The 17570-nt window shown below is 38.6% G+C and overlaps 1 protein-coding gene across 1 annotated transcript; it reads left to right on the top strand.

Moving 5' to 3' along the window:
• The first annotated feature begins 12965 nt into the window (after window positions 1-12965).
• On the top strand, window positions 12966-14045 carry mc2r (melanocortin 2 receptor). The gene has a single exon (XM_053652321.1). It carries the CDS (start codon window positions 13104-13106, stop codon window positions 14043-14045), a length of 942 nt encoding a protein of 313 aa, XP_053508296.1. The 5' UTR covers window positions 12966-13103.
• The last annotated feature ends 3525 nt before the right edge of the window (window positions 14046-17570 follow it).

The raw sequence follows: 17570 nt of genomic DNA, 5'->3' as shown, positions 1-17570 counted from the left end.
TCCTCCCTCTAGTGGACATTAAAAACACTACACTTGAGAAAAGTGTGTGATCAAATACCAAACACGGATTAGAGAAGGTTTATCCTGTTATCAGTGTGTTTTACTCCTCAAGAAAGATAGAGTATATTATAGATTTCCACAGATTTCCCTTATTTCCAAAAATTCTTAAAACCTATAGTCAGTGATACCCAGCCAGCATGATTTTTTAGTTAGTTACAGATACAGTTGCCTTCGTAACACTTTTCTAGACACTCAAAGTGCTTTACATTGTATGGGGGAATTCTCCTCAACCACCACTAGTGTAGCATCCACCTGGATGATGCACCAGAACCACACCACACACCAGCTATGAGTGGAGAGTGATGTAGCCAATTCAGAGATGGGGATTATTAGGGAGCCATGATAGACAAGGGCCAATTTCGCCTACTCTTTACAATAAGTGTCCTGGGAATTTTCAGGACCTCAGTTTAATGGCTCCTCTGAAAGACCCTGCTGTTTTCACAGTATACAGTAGTGTCTCCATCACTGTACTGGGGCATTAGTCCCCACACAGACCCCCCCTGCTGGCCTCCCTAATACCACTTCCAGCAGCAACTTTAGTTTTCCCCAGGAAGTCCACAATCCAGGTACTGGCCAGACTCAACTCTGCTTAGCTTCAGTGGAACACCTGGCATGAACTGCAGGTTAATATGGCTCTAGCAAATGTGGTAGGATCCTCATTTGGGTGGTCCAAATGCCAGCAAATTACTAACCCGTATTGGACCTGCATGGACATGTTGGCTGCATACTGTGCAGCAAAATACTTTATATGCAGTGCGCCAATATTCACTCAAAATGTTTACAATATGACCAATAATAGTCCAATTAATGTAACATTACTTTTTGCTTAAGAGACTAATAATTCTACTAATTTGAATTCAACAAACTTGGAATGGCTTTTTAAAATCAGTTGTAGGCCTACTTTTAGACTTTTTATTTTACTCCAATACCTTAGAAAGAGACTTAGTGGTTAGCACATTCGCCTCACACCTCCAGGGTCTGGGGTTTGAGTCCTGCCGGGGCCATTTGTGTGCGGAGTTTGCATGTTCTCCCCGTGCTGCGGGGGTTTCCTCCGGGTACTCTGGTTTCCTCCCCCAGTCCAAAGACATGCATGGTAGGCTGATTGGCGTGTCTAAAGTGTCCGTAGTGTATGTGTGAGTGTGTATGTGATTGTGCCCTGCGATGGACTGGCACCCTGTCCAGGCTGTACCCTGCCTCGTGCTCCGTGCTCCCTGGGATAGGCTCCAGGTTCCCCGTGACCCTGAAAAGGAGTAAGTGGCAGAAGATGGATGGATGGACCTTAGAAAGGAATGTATCCTTCTTTATGACTTCACAAAATTTTATACGGCCATGTATTTCTGGAGATAAACATCAAGTTTTCTTTTTGATATTCAAGAAAATTTGTGTAATTTTTGTCGGTGGGAAAGAACAGATAATTCACAATACCTGTTAACTTCTACTGCATGTTAAATTCACCCAAATGTTAACATTATACATAAACTATATACACTATCTGGAAAAAAAAAGGCTGCTGTTTGGAATTAAATAAGCAAATACTTAAGAGCCTATGATTGGATCATTATTGCAGTGATTAATATGTTTCAGTTGGCAACAATTCTTTTAACCCTAACTGATGCAGTTTCTCATTTCTTAAACAGCCATGTCGGAAGATGTATCCCATGCTCGTGGACAAGATGTTACTGTGTTTCAGAAGGGGAAAATTGTTGGCCTGCAACAACTAAGGAGATTGTTGAAATCCATGGAATTGGGTTAAGAACTGTCCAACGCATTATTAACACCTGGAAGGAGAGTGGTGAACTGTCAACTCTGAGGAAGAAATGTGGTCAGAAAAATTAATGTTCAAAATCTTAAATGATCATGATCAGAGAGCTTTAAAATGCTTGGTGAAGTCATATCGTAAAAATGGACATTAGAACTCATGGCTATATTTAATAGTGAAAGTAAGAGCATTTCCACATGCACAATGTGATGCGATCTTACAGGATTGGGACTAAACAGCTTTGTGGCCTAATCAGTGTGAGGATAATCAGATAAAAATGACTTCAAATTACTAGTGAGCATAAACATTGGACGGTGGAGCAATGGAAAAAGGTCATGTGGTCTGAGGAGTCCAGATTTAACCTATTCCAAAGCGATGGGTGAAGCAGGGTAAGAAGGGAAGCACATGGACTGATGCACCCATCACACATAGTGTCTACTCTCCAAGTCTCTGGAAGCAGTGTTATGGTCTGGGGTTGCTTCAGTTGGTCAGGTCTAGGCTCAGCAACATTATGCAGCAATAAAATGAAATCAGCCGAGTACCTGAATGTACTGAATGACCAGGTTAGCCTGTCAATGGATTTTTTTTCTTCCCTGATGGCACAGGCATATTCCAGGATGACAATGCTGAGATGCATCGAGCTCAGATTGTGAAAGAGTGGTTCAGGGAGAATGAGGAAACATTTTCACACATGAATTGGCCACAACAGAGTCATGACCTAAACCCCATTGAAAGTCTTTGGGATGTGCTGGAGAAGACTTTACGGAGTGGTTCGACTCTCCAGTCCTCAATAAAAGATCTTGGCTAAAAATTAATTCAACTCTGGATAGAAATAAATGTTGTCACGTTGCAAAGGGTTGTTGAAACAATGCCACGATGAATGCATGTATGAGTGATAATACACCAAAATATATCTGCTTTTGCTCAAGTGAAAAATTTGTGTACTTCTATGTCATTACAGACAGATCAATCGTTGGATAACAAGGAGTGGTTAAGCTACAAATTAAACAAATTAAAAATAATTATAAAAATGGAAAGTAAACATGTACAGAAACATGTCTCTACTAAACCATCATGGTGCCTTTGGTTTAATTTATATCAATAATATCAGTATAATATAAACAGTGACAGCAGCTGTGGTTACTTTTTTCCAGAAATCTAAAGCCACTTTGTCAAACATTTCCTCTTCATTCAATGCTGAACACCTGGGAACAATAGAGTGGGCCTGTTTAAACATCCAAGCTGTTCCACTGGTAAATAAAGCTTATAATAATTACAGTCTGTACAAGCAAAATGCAGATGGATACACAATGTTTTATATGCAGTGACAGGAGTTATTCAGCCATGTACAGAAAGTCTCTTTAATTCACTTATGGACAGAAAAGTAACTGAACAAACAAAATGGTTGAGACATGGGCTCAATATTAGTTCTAAAGGACTAAGATTCAGTGTTCTGCTGAATGAACTATGGTCTTCTAATGATGCAAAAACATGATGTTCTTTTAGACATGGATTTTTACATTTCTAAAATGTGAAGTTTAGCAGAAATGCATTAATTTATCAGGCTTCCAAAGTTCTGCATGTATGTACATTTTCTTTTCATGTACATGGGCTGAATGGATGGATGGATGGATGGATGGATGAAGCATGGCGGGTGGCATTGTGGCTACAAAATTATGCTGCTCCCACGATCGTTGGCATTGTAATCAAACTGAATTTGTTGCTCAGCCCATTCATCCATAACTTCTGACAAATCTCAGTAGTCACAATAATTATCTAGAATGACATTTCATAAAACAGTTTACATGAGTGGTCATGGGAGAATGCTCAGACCTATGATCCTGTGCATTGACATTTGTTGTATGGAGGTACTGCACGAGTACAGGGTATCCAGGTTGCTACTTTGTGCAATCTGTTCTTTATATGAGCATAGTGAAGTTGTATCTGCATTCTTGGCATTAAGCCAAAACTGTTAAAGGTGGGTGGCAGACATCACAAAGTGTGTGTGTTCAGTTTTGTTTGTGGCTTTCATGGACAAGATATCAATAGGCAGTCATGTTTGAAGTGGTGTCTAGTATGGGGGCTACAGGTAAGATGTCTATCATTTATAGATGATGTTCTCCATATAAAATGGGCCTCTGACATGAACTATTACTGAACATTTCACTGCTAAATGTGAAATGGTTGGGATGAAAATCAGCACATCCAAGTCCAAGGAGGCCATGGTTCTTTCTTGGAATTGATAGTGGGATGCTCCATTCAAGTGAGTGGAGAGAGTTTGCCCTTGGCGTCGCAGTTTAAACATCTTGGAATATTATTCATTAAACATTTCAGTAGCAGCAGTGTTACGGTCACCATATTGATCTGTGGTGGTGAAGCAGGGGTTTAGTTTGCAGATAAAACTCTCTGTTTAACAGTCAAGCTATGTCTGCATCCTCATCAATAGTTAAGTGTTGTGGGTAAAAATAAGGTTGAGAGTACCGGTGGCAGAAATAAGATTTCTCTTGAGGGTTGCTGGGCTTAGTCTCCATGATAGAGTGAGATGCTCGGAAATCTGGTTATATTTGTGATGTTTTTCATGTTGAATGATTTTTGTGATTTTAATTCTAAATCACACAACCCCCACCACCACAATGAACCCACACATTCAACAGCTCACAGCAAAACATGACCACCTGTACCCCCACCCAACCCAGGTCTGGGAGTAGGTCAATCTTCTGATTTTGTGTGAAAATCTGAAAAGTGTTCAAGGATATCAAAGAGTTCCAATGGGTCAAGAATATCCTCTAAGGCAAACCACTGATTATGTTTTGCAGGGTGTCTGAGCTTTGAAGCGTGTTTCAAAAAAGGGAGTGCACTTTCAGGTGAAGCTCTGTATCAATGCTTGTGTTGTTTTCCTTTAAATATGTCATTGATTATTACTTGAAGCATTGTTTAGGGATTGCTTTGAGAATGGGTCCAGTTTTGGTGGGTTGTTTTGAGCACTCATTACTCTGACCACATGCAAGCATATCCAATCTTTAAGCCACATTCTCTATCCATTCAAAGAAACACCCTCACAATTCAGTGGAACCAAACCATCTTACAGACATAATTACATCAATGGCCTATAAAGGCAACAAAATGTATAAGCAAATAAGATTATAAGCTCTATCAATATATCTCTGCCACTTATTTAAGGTTCACATCTAGGGTAAAAAAACAAAAAACAAACATAACACACGGTCAATAATTCCTTTACTTGACATGGCTTATATCAGTAGTTTATTTTGTGGCTTTTACTGGTCAATATTTCACACCGGTCTCGTACCGTCATCTAAAATCAGTTGCACGTGGTAAACAGGCGTATGTACATTTTTAAGGACCAGTGGCCTCTAGTGGACACTGTTGGTAAAACACGTTTGGAAAGCTTCAAGAATCTTCGTCTGGCCACCACTACACACTACAAACTCATATTAAAGACGTTGCAGTTTAGTAGTGAAAGTTCCACACATATGCCTTCAAAATATCCAAAACGTTTATACCAAAATAGGTCCAGGCACACAAATACAAAGGGGTAGTCCAAACCCAGTCATAAATAGTCACTAGTAATTGGTACTACAGAAGAGAAATTGAACAACTTGGCAAGATATAACTACGCCATAAGAGTGGTGTATTTATAGGCATGGGGGAACGAACCACAGCTGCTACTAATCCACGATTTCAACAGGATTACATTGGTGCTAATTGAGACTTCTAGTGGACAGAGGAGGTATTGCATTAAACTGGTGAAAAAAGTAACTAGGAGCGAGTTAGGTGTAAACGGAGGTCGGAGCCAGCTCCAAATGTAAGGGGCATCTCCAAATAGGTGTGACTTTAACTTCAAGTGGGCTGTACAAACCTCCAGAGGACTTTGATTGGTTACTGTAGTGTCTGTCATGTAAATGAAGCTGTCGGGGTTTTTTTTCAGAGGCAATACGGGCCTTGACGGAGTTAAACGGATAAACTTGCAGTTTTTAAATTTTAAACATTGACACACTGAATTCCCAGATTATGTAGAATCAACAAAAAGAAGTGTATTTTATCCGTTTTATAATGTGGTTGCTGTGTATGCACCAGGTTATGCTGGTAAGGGCAGACAAGGCGAGCTCCAGGGCATTTACCCCGAAGCATTTTACCCAGGATTGTGCAGTTGCTCATGCATGCAGTCCGGCTGTCATTGTCATTTTATATGTGGAGAAAATGCATGGCACCATGGACTGTAAATATATGTACATTTTTGTTTTTATTTCTGAGTAACTTGTACATATTTTGTAGTACATTTTATTGTGAAGGAATGTTCACCTAAAAACAAAATCACTGAGCAATAAAAAAGTGTTGGTGTAATGTTGTTACATATTCACCTCACTGAGTGCAGTTTTCAGTTTGTTTCAATTGTGATACTGTTGAATTTTTTTTAATGAATATTTAATATTAGACAATTATTATATAAACTTTAATCTTCAAATAGAATGGTATTGGACATGCATACAATAACGACAACGCTGTAAGAAATTAAAACTACAAGAAAAAGTGTTAATATTAAGTTTTAAATCGGTGTTTTTCATTAGTGTCACTACTTCCGGTCATCATTTATCACCGCGCACCTCGGTGATTGGGGATTTCCGCATATTTTCCATCACTTCTGGATTATCGCCTAAATTCCGCCCATTTCTGAAATCCCGCCTACTTGCGGCGTAAGTATTGCCCACTTGGAGCGAAGTACCTCCCACTTGAGCTAAGCACATTCCATTTGGAGCTGAGTACCTCCCACTTGGAGGTCTCCGGGCTGCAACAATACATACCTGATAGGAACTGAAATGTTTTTTGCTTGTTTGTTTTCTTTCTAATTAATTCATATATATATATATATATATATATATATATATATATATATATATATATATATATATAAAACATTTAATATATTAATATAATATTTATAATTGCAGTATAAAATGATCTACAAACATCATGGATGTTTAGATTAGATTCAACTTTATTGTCACTGTGCAGAGTATAAGTACAGAGCCAATGATATGCATTTAGCATCTAACCAGAAGTGCAAATGGCAAGATAATATTATGTTCTATAAAAAAAAAAAAAAAGGTAGTGCAAAAGTATGAGGTAGTGAAAGTAGAGAAAGATGAGGTATATATGTCCGGTGACCATTAGGTGAACATACAGATGGCATCATGTAGTAAACAAACAGCAAATAAATATAGAGACGAATAAAAGAGTAGATGAGTAACTAACACCAAGGGACGTACAAGTAAAATTATACAGGTGTTAAAATAGATAAACATCAAACAGATTAAATTCCAAAACTGGAGCACACTGTACGTTCCAGGTTTTGGTAGCCTTCCTATTAGTGGAGATAAACAAAGTGATAAAATAATAACTAATATAACCAAACCAGGGTTTGTGTTTTACTACCCTTGTACCCTACATTGTTTAATACTTGGCTAATGAAATTATTAAATGACATACAAAGTATTCATTGTTTAGCTCACCAGAATGAGTAGTAAAACATCTATCCAATCTAGTTTAAAGTCACAGTAAATGAATTCCACATTAAAAAAAAAAAAAAGAAATGTGGAAGTGGGATGTTAGGGGGGTTACACATGGGATCAATTTTGACAGAAAATTGATCTCATAGTTACAGGTTAGATTTCAGGAAAGTTCCTATTAAAAGAATATTAATTCTTTTTAACTTGTGGGTTTTGCCATGCTGTTGGCTTGGTTTGTGCAATGCTTCAATAATTATTATTTTAAATCCAATAAAAGAGAAGAAAAAGTCAAGAAAAGTTTTTTTTCGAAAATGTTCTTCCCACACCTCACCATCTCCTGTACCAGTAATCATCACTGTTTATGGGATCATAAAAAAACTTTAATTGCACTTTAATTTAAAAAAAAACAAAAACAATTTTTAACAAAAACTTTAACAATTTTATAGAAATAGTAACTGTTGGAGATATATTCTGCTACAGTATTTTTTTTTTAACCCATGTATTTTGCATATAATTTAAATATAGCCTATGTTAAAGGAATGGACCTGAATGGGACACCAGTCTAGCAGGGCACCTATCACACATGCATTCACACACTCATTCACACCTAGGGTTGATGTCCCTGGACCCTGGAGTTGGGAAACAGCAATGCTACCTGCTGCTATGCCATGCCACTATATACAATTTCATATACAATTACTTATACATAATTAAATATAATTTGTTTTTGTCTATCCATAAAGTGTAACATAATGAAGGTTATAAAACTACTCACATATCTAATCATGTATTATGTTTGATCAGCAGAGTGCCACCTAGAACAGAGTGTCAGCTGTGTCGAGTATGCAACAGTGACCTGTGGACTCAAAGATTTCCTAGGTAATAGTAAATTATAGCAATGAGGGAGGAGGATCATAATATAGAAGCAGGTTGAGACAGGATTTGCACATTAACAAAAAATGAATTTTACATTATTGTTTAGATTGTGTGATGGGTAAATGGCCTTGTGGTGTCCATCATTCGAGGCTAAAGAAACAGACATTAAGAATGTACAGTACTTTAGTAACTCAAGGGCAAAGCAACACAGAATATGTCCTTCCCAGGAAGAAAGTACACAGCACCATCATGCATTTGTGTGGACAAATTCTGTGATATTGCTTGTAATAGATCTCATACACTAGGAGAACTACATTTTGTAGTTGCAATCATACTAGGACTGCTTGCAGAAACAGAAAAACGGTAAGCCCTAATACTTTGACATGATTTTTATTCAGTCACAATTCCTTTTTTTTAACAAACTGTTATTTCACATTAGTGTAGCACTTTCACTGTTGACAGTTTATCTGATGATGTGAATGTTTTCTTATTGCAAAATATAATTTAAATACTTAAATGGACATGGCCCTTTGTATGAGACAGGATACAACAATGTAGTGCATATGTTTCTAAATAATATGGCATACTTTTTGCCATTATGACTGAGTAGGCTGTACTAATAATGCAATATTGAGAGGGATAACAACAACTGGCATATTGATTCTCATATTGATTGGTGCACTAGATCAATATGGAAGCTTAAATGTCCGTAAAGTTTTCACTTACAGCATGAAAATCTTTAATTATTCCTCGTCTTTGTCTAAACTGCTTCGTTTACGTCCAACTGATGCAGTCAAATGTATGACACTACTGAACTCTATATCAGTATTTATATGTAAAATAATATTTACTTATTAAATTATGTTTTTGATTAATCACATTAACAGTATAAAAGTAATGTTGTGCTCATTTTGACTATCAGTACTCAGGATCAGTGTGAAAGTCTTTATTCTAGTGCTCCATGTTTTCAGGATTTTCCTCAGCACATTTGGACTGCTGATTGTCACGTAATTAATCGAAATGGAGGTTAAGATGGATGCAAGTGCAGATAAGAGCTTTTATTAAAGAGAGGCAGGCAGACAAATCCAAATCATGAGACAATAGCGTGGTCAAAGACAGGCAATGGGTCAGGTGATTGGGAAACAGGCACAAACAAGGCAAAACAGGAATCGAGAACGAGGGCGAGAACAAGATCAAAACAATAACACATAAACCGAGAAACAAACGTGTGGGATACGGAAACTCACATAATACTTTGCAAAGACTAGTGTTCAAAAGTCTCTTTTATGTGTGGTGTGATTGTGTGTGAGATTGGATGCAGGTGTGCGTGATTAGAATGAAAGTGAGTGTTCTGGGAATTGCGGTCCATGTTTGTAGGCCGCAGTGCAGGATGGGAAATGTAGTCACTGGTTTGCTGTGATATGACAGAACCCTTAGCCCCCGCAACACCCCCCCCCCCAACCCACCAAAATACACTCCCTCCCCCCGCGGTCCTGGCCCTCTGGGCAAAATGTCTTCACAGCCCCTCAGGTTCCAATGCAGGCATTGTCCGACAAGTAGCAGGTTCCTTGAGGAGCCGAGGAGCAGACATGAGGCTGGAGCTGGTTCGCTGGGGTCATTGGGCAAGACCCAGGTATGGGAAGTTGTGCCAACAGCTTTAGACAGGCCTTTCTTGAGTGTGAAGCAATATCCTCAGCGGAACAGGAAGGTGGAGCGACATCCTCAGCAGAGCAGGACGGTGGAGTGATGTCTGTAGAGAAGCCTGGTGTAGTGACTTCTGAGGCAGAGTAGGGAAGCAAAACAGAGCTCTTGGCTGCAATGGGAGGCGGAGAAACTTCCTCAGCTGAACAAGCGGCATCCTCAGTCCCGCAGAGAGGCTGAGTGTCATTCTCCATTGACTCTGCAGGCTGAACTTGGTTGACTGTGTTACCAGACTCAGGTGTATGCAGAGCTTGGTTGGCCACATCATCATTCTCGAGCATGAGCAGAACTTGGTTGACCATGACGTTGGCTTCAGGCGTGAGCAGAACTTGGTTGGCCGTGACGTCAGCTTCAGGCGTGAGCAGAACTTGGTTGGCCGTGTCACCAGACTCAGGTGTACACAGAGCTGTACGCAGAGTCACCAGACTCAGGTGTACGTAGAGGTGTACGCGGAGTTGGCCAGGTCAGCAGACTCGGGCGTGAGCAGAACTTGGTTGTCTGTGTCAGTGACCTTGAACTGGAACTTGGCATGGGAGATTGCCTCGTCGATCATGAACTGGAACTTGGCGTAGGAGGTCGCCTCGTCAATCTCGGACTGGAACTTGGCATGGGAGGCCGTCTCTTCAAGCTCAGACAGAACATGTCTCGAGAGGCCGTCTCTTCGAGCTCAGACAGAATGTGTCTCAAGAGGCCGTCTCTTCGAGCTCGGACAGAACGTGTCTCGAGAGGCCGTCTCTTCGAGCTCGGACAGGAACTTGGCTTGAGAGGTCGTCTCTTTGAGCTCAGACAGGAACTTGGCTTGAGAGGTTGTCTCTTCGAGCTCAGACAGGAGCATGTCTCGAGAGGCCGTCTCTTCGAGCTCGGACAGGCGTGTGTCTCGAGAGGCCGTCTCTTCGAGCTCGGACAGGAACTTGGCTTGAGAGGCCGTCTCTTCGAGCTCGGACAGGAACTTGGCTTGAGAGGTCGTCTCTTCGAGCTCGGACAGGCGCGTGTCTTGAGAGGCCGTCTCTTCGAGCTCGGACAGAACGTGTCTCAAGAGGCCGTCTCTTCGAGCTCGGACAGAGTTCAATAGCAGTCCACTGAGGAAACTGGATCGAATCCAAGGCTGGCACAGTTTCTTTGGTTTCCCTGGCAGGAACCTCCTTCTTCCTGCTGCATCCATGGTGAAGTGAAGTATTCTGTCACGCAGTTAAACGTAATGGAGGTTAAGACAGATGCAAGTGCAGATAAGAGCTTTTATTAAAGAGAGGCAGGTAGTGAAATCCAAATCATGAGACAATAGTGTGGTCAGAAACAGGCAATGGGTCAGGTGATTGGGAAACAGGCACAAACAAGGCAAAACAGGAATCGAGAATGAGGGCAAGAACAAGATCAAAACAATAACACATAAACCGAGAAACAAATGCTTGGTATACGAAAACTCACATAATACTTTGCAAAGACTAGTGTTCAAAAGTCTCTTTTATGTGTGGTGTGATTGTGTGTGAGATTGGATGCAGGTGTGCATAATTAGAATGAAAGTGAGTGTTCTGGGAATTGGTCCATGGCGGCCATGTTTGTAGGCCGCAGTGCAGGATGTGAAATGTACTCACTGGTTTGCTGTGATATGACAGTGATGATGACCATAAATTTTTATCAAGCATCCTTTTGATCTTGTTACCATCATAACCTAATGGTTTTATTTCTTTCAGACATCCTGAAAAGAATGGAATGGTGAATGTAATGCAAAGACATGTCAGGTTGCCAAAATATTTTGTAAAATTATCCATGAAATTATCTGCAAGGCCCATTAGATATACACCCTGCTCCCAACAGATATATTGTAATTATGTCATGTTCTCTCAAAATCAATTGCTTCACTGAATTTCTGAAAGTGGTCTTCTCATCAACTTGCTCTCGCCTTTGCAGACTGATGGCTCTTTCGATCATTAATTCATTCATTCATCTTCAGTAACCACTTAATCCTGCTCTTAGTAACACTAGGCATGAGGCAGGAATACACCCTCATTGAGGTGCCATAGGGTTCTTGGAGCTTCAACACTATTTGCTCTGCCTGTGATTTTTTTTTATTTTTACATTATATAAATAATAATTTACAGGTATTTATACAGTATATAAGGCTAGTTGAACATGCCATTTGTAAGCTGTTTATCTTCCTATTCTTGAGCACATGAAGGATCCTCAGTAATAAAAAAAAAAGAGGCTTGTCCTAGCAGTGATCTAACATCATCAGGTACAATAATTCAAATAGTTATAAACTGATTATTGACTGTAAACTGTAAGTTGTAAAGTGATTATTGATGTCAGGATTTTCAAGGCCAAAAAAGAAAGGGGGGAAGGGGGGGAAAAAAAAGCAAACTGTAAGTGAGACTGTGGCAAACACAACAACAGCAAAAGCTTGACAATAAGACGCTGAAAATAAGAACTTATATAGTTGTGCTAATCAAGGTGAAACGAGACACAGGTGAGAGTGATTGAAACATTTGACATGCTGGAGCTGATGGGAAGTGTAGTTCAGCACCCCTTTGGCACTACCATGACAGTTGACTGCAAACTAAACTAAATAACCTGAAAGCCTAAAAGCATACGCTCACTAAAGTTACAAATTTAGTCATTACATTTCATTGTCTCTGTACATGTACACAGCACAATGACAATAAAATTAAATCTCATCATCATCATCGTCATCAAATTACTGCAGATTTATATTATTTAATCATTCCACCTGCCTCAGTTTTAAATGTAGCTGGAAGTTAGATTCAGCAGCAAAGCTCATGCTATCTTTATATGTTATGCTTGATAGTTATTGTAATTGTAATTATTATAATGACCTAAATTGTAAATAGGACTAATTCATAAATTAATTAGTGTCATTGATTATAATTATTGTGGTGTATCTAGTGCACTGATGCAATTCTCATTTAAGAAAAACCTCATCTCTTTGGGCACTTTTTAAACAAAGTTTTATATAAAAACCAAGAGTGGTCAAAGAGTGGTTCTGTTAAGATGTGTCATCTCATGTAGTACAGAACCATATTACAATAAACAGTATACAAATATCAGTGTAATAGATTGCAAAAATATGTTAACAATTATTACTTCTTTCAGAGTATTGAGGACACTAATCAAAGGAAGGATAACCATCACGAACCAGCCCCTTGCCTTTTAACCCAAGCATCATGACTAACAATATTACTGTGCTGACCAAAGAGGCCACAGACTGCCATGAGGTTCAGATTCCCATTGAGATCTTCCTCATCATTGGTGTTGTGAGCCTGAGTGAAAATCTTCTGGTTGTGATTGCAGTGATTCGCAATAAAAACCTGCATTCTCCCATGTACTGCTTCATCTGCAGCCTGGCAGCTTTTAACACCATCTCCAGCCTCTCCAAAACATGGGAGAACATCATGCTGGTTTTTAAAGACGCTGGTCATCTGAACTCTCAGGGAACATCTGAGCTCAGGATAGACCGTGTGATGGACACTCTGCTCTGCATGTCATTCCAAGGCTCCATCTTTAGTTTCCTTGCGATTGCTGTGGATCGCTACATTACCATATTCCACGCCTTACGTTACCACACACTCATGACTATGCGGCGCACAGCATCCATCCTGATCACGATCTGGGCCCTGTGCGGCTTCAGCAGCGCTCTCATGATCGCATTCTTTGAGGCCGCAGTGGTGAAGATCTTCTTCATTGTGCTCTTCTTCACAGCCTTGTTCCTCACCCTTCTGCTATATGTGCATATGTTTTTGCTGGCACAGTATCATGCCAGCAGGATCGCATCCATGCCAGGAACCTCTGGGCACCACAGAAAGAGTGGTCTGAGGGGGGCACTCACACTTACTATCCTCTTTGGCGTGTTAGTGGTCTGCTGGGCTCCCTTCTTCCTCCACCTCCTGATTATTATGATATGTCCCAAAAACCCATACTGTGAGTGTTATCGGTCGCTCTTCCAGCTGCATGTGGTGCTGCTGATGAGTCATGCAGTTATCGATCCAGCTATTTATGCCTTCCGGAGCGCTGAGCTACGAAACACCTTCTGGAAAATGTTCTTCTGCTTAACGGAAGCTCAAAATTATGTCCATGGCACATGTGCATTTGGAATATCATTTGCATGACAAAGAGCAGAAGTATCCCTTAGGAATCCATAATAAATTATTAACTCAGGCAATCACTTCATAGAACCCTGGTTAAAACATTTATTCAAATTCTCATGGTCACTTATTCACTTTTACCAACAGGAAATAGTCAACATTTTCATAAGTGAGAAACTTTAAAATATAAGCGCAAAACATTAATAGTGCTGAACTGTATCATTACACAGTCTTGTTTGTATAGCACAGTGATAATATCTATTGGACCAATTATATATAAAAAAAGACATGTACTTTACATAACTAAACCTGAGAATGAAAAATAATTACCCATAAAGATGAAAATAAATGAAAATATTTTAGAACTAAATCAAGTACAATCCTTGTAACTGAATAACTTTTCTTTACATATATAACTGAAAAACAAGAAATGTCTTCCTAATCTCATTTGGGATCTTTCTCTCTCTCTCTCTCTCTCTCCGTCTCTCTCTGTCTCTCTCTGTCTCTCTCTCTCTCTCATAAGGAATATTCATATGTTTGCTTTTTACTGAATTTTCAGATCTGTAGAATTTTACACTATATTTTCTCATGAATGTAATATGGCAAAAAGTTTCAATACAACATCTAACATATACAGTACACTATCTAACATATACAGTATTATCATAATAAACAGATATTATCAAAATAACCTTTCATGCCTGTTTCATTAATTACATTAAATTCTGTGTGGCCCTGTCCTTAATCCAGAACTGACAGATACATCACATTTGTAACATTTTTTGTCCATAATTATACATCAGCACCATGTACTATACACACACCATACATAACATTATACAGTAACACTCACACAATATCACCACATGTACATCACATGTCTAGAACATTTCATTTAAGACAGGATTAGACTTACACAACACTGCTGGTAAAAATGACTCAAGCAGATGAAAATGAAATACTTTTCAGGAAATATCAGGAAATAATGAAATACATTTAGCTATGTACTTTACAAAGGCCACTGCAAAATAAATAAATAAATAATATATATATCACAAGGAAAGCAAAAGGAAGTGACTTTGAAAAAATTAATAAATGTAATGCTCACAGTTTTGTTGTAGTCCTGTCCAGTGGTGGCAAAAGTAGCCAAATCCTTTACTCAAGTAAAAGTACAATTATTCAATTATTATTTCACTCTTGTAAAAGTTGAAGTATGGCTTCAAATTCTTCACTCAAGTTAAAGTAGGAAAACATAAACTCTTAAATCTCCTAAAAGTATGAAAATAAATAAACAAGAAAGAGTCTATAAGAATAAAAGACAAACATCATCTGCCTAAAATAACATACTGGTAAAATTGTTCATTCACCAAGGGTAATTAACAACATCTAAATAACTAACATCTCCCAAATGTTATCTAACTCAGACTTAATAAAAAAAATAGTTGAACATTAATAATTAGCAGTCATAACACAAACTGTTTTGATAAACATGAAGTGTACGTAACAACAGATAGATTACAGTAATGGGTATTAAGAACTATTCTTGCTGTCATGTGATGTAAAATTTAGACTTGTTAGTAATTTAGATGAACTCCTTGAAACTCTTTGATACTAAAAAGTCACCTTATAACTTTATAAATAAATGACTACAGAGTAGTGTTTGATAATATAATGAGTAGAAAGTAGAGCTCTTTGGAAATGTACTAAGCAAAAGTCAAAGATATTAGATGAAAGAAAACTTACAAAGTAACACACAGATACTTAAAAAACAGACTTTAAAAAATAAAGGGCGCACGGTGGCTTATTGTTTAGCACGTTCACCTCACACCACCGGGATTGGGGGTTCAATTCCCGCCGCTGCCCTGTGTGTGTGGAGTTTGCATGTTCTCCCCGTGCTGTGGGGAGGTTTTTCTCCAGGTACGCTGGTTTCCTCCCTGTCCAAAGACATGCATGGTAGCCTGATTGGCATGTCCAAACTGTCCGTAGTGTATGAATGGGTGTGTGAATGTGTATGTGATTGTGAACCCCATCCAGGGTGTACCCTGCCTTGTGCCAGATGCTCCCTGGGATAGGCTCCAGGTTCCCCACGACCCTGAAGGATAAGCGGTATAGAAGATGGATAGATGGATGGGTGGATGGATAGATAAAAAATAAAAATAAAAAGTAATTGTACAAAGTAATGCTATAATGGCAGAACATCTCTGTACATGTGTCTTTGTCATGTGGTATTTACACAGCAGGCTACAAACAAGGGATTTTTTTTGTACAAACAGCCACTTTGTGCACTGCAAACTCATTTAACTCCATGGGGGACATAATACTGTAAATGTTAACATTAAAAATGTCACTGCATATAGGTGATGTTCAGAAGAAAGCCTACCTAAAATGAAACAGCAAAACAATTAAGGAGTTAAGGGTTTCATGCTTATACACTCAGCAATAATTCATGTTGTTTAATTGCTTTTACTTTACACTTTTACTTTTTTGTGGTACTACAAATGTGGAACTATTATTTTTATCTATTCTATTTCATTATTTTTCACAATCAATGCAAGGTGCTGATCTTTGGTCCTGTGGTCTCAATACAAAATAAGTCACATGAGCATACTAGGACGTAGAAGACACTACCTACTAGCCTACCTACTCACAATATTTTTCTCACTATTAGCTATAGAGTTAACCTCCAGCTAGCTTTCTATAGCTCACTCACTCACATGGGTCTGGGAATATGTGATCATTTAGTTACTTTGGTTACTAGTACTAATTTAGTAACTAATACTGAATTAAAGGAAGCTGTCTTTGGACTGCCTTTGCTACACCAAGTCAACATTAAAGCTAGATAGCTGAATATTATCTAATATGTAGTGCAGCTTAGTCAATTAGAAATAAGGGCAAAAGATATTTTTAAATGAGATGTATATCTTGTATGACTGATTGTCTTACATTTTACATTACTTATTTAGCAGATTCTCTTATCAAGAGACAAAAACTCTTAAAGGTGCAGCAGTACAGAGCACCTAGCAAATCTGCAAAGATTCATAATATGAAAGACAAGATATTAGCTGGGCTAAAGTGGTCTAGGTGCTAATTAAAAAGACCAATTTAAAGTGCATAATCAATACAAATGTCAAACAGTAACAAAAAAAAAGCCATTTCAAACCTAACTACATAAATACAATACAAATAAAAATTAGAATAAAAGAATGAATACAAGCAATTGAGAATCCAATACAAGTGAAAATGAGGTGTTGGCCTAGATCTAGTTCACAAAGAACAGAGTGGACATAGCGCTGAACACACATAGGCAGATCAATAGTGAAGTATTCATACTGGTATTGGGATACTAGTCTTGAATAGAAAAGAAAATCAGTGGTATTGCCTAGTCCTAGCTGACAGGCCTCTGAGTTCTGAGGCATTTTTCTTAGCAGTAAGATACAGAAGACCAATCCAGTTCTAAAATGCTGTCAAAGATTCTGTACCATTAACAATTAAGTGTTAAATGCTGTGCAGTTTGATTAAACTTATTGAGAATAATCCAATGGGTTCTAT

This window comes from Ictalurus furcatus, chromosome 1, assembly GCF_023375685.1.
Source record: "Ictalurus furcatus strain D&B chromosome 1, Billie_1.0, whole genome shotgun sequence".
NCBI lineage: Eukaryota > Metazoa > Chordata > Actinopteri > Siluriformes > Ictaluridae > Ictalurus > Ictalurus furcatus.
The sequence above is the reverse complement of the archived record's forward strand: the minus strand, read 5'-3'. Positions and strand labels throughout refer to the sequence as shown.

Coding starts and splice junctions, on each gene's coding strand:
- mc2r (XM_053652321.1), top strand. CDS start 13,104: ATGACTAACAATATTACTGTGCTGACCAAAGAGGCCACAGACTGCCAT.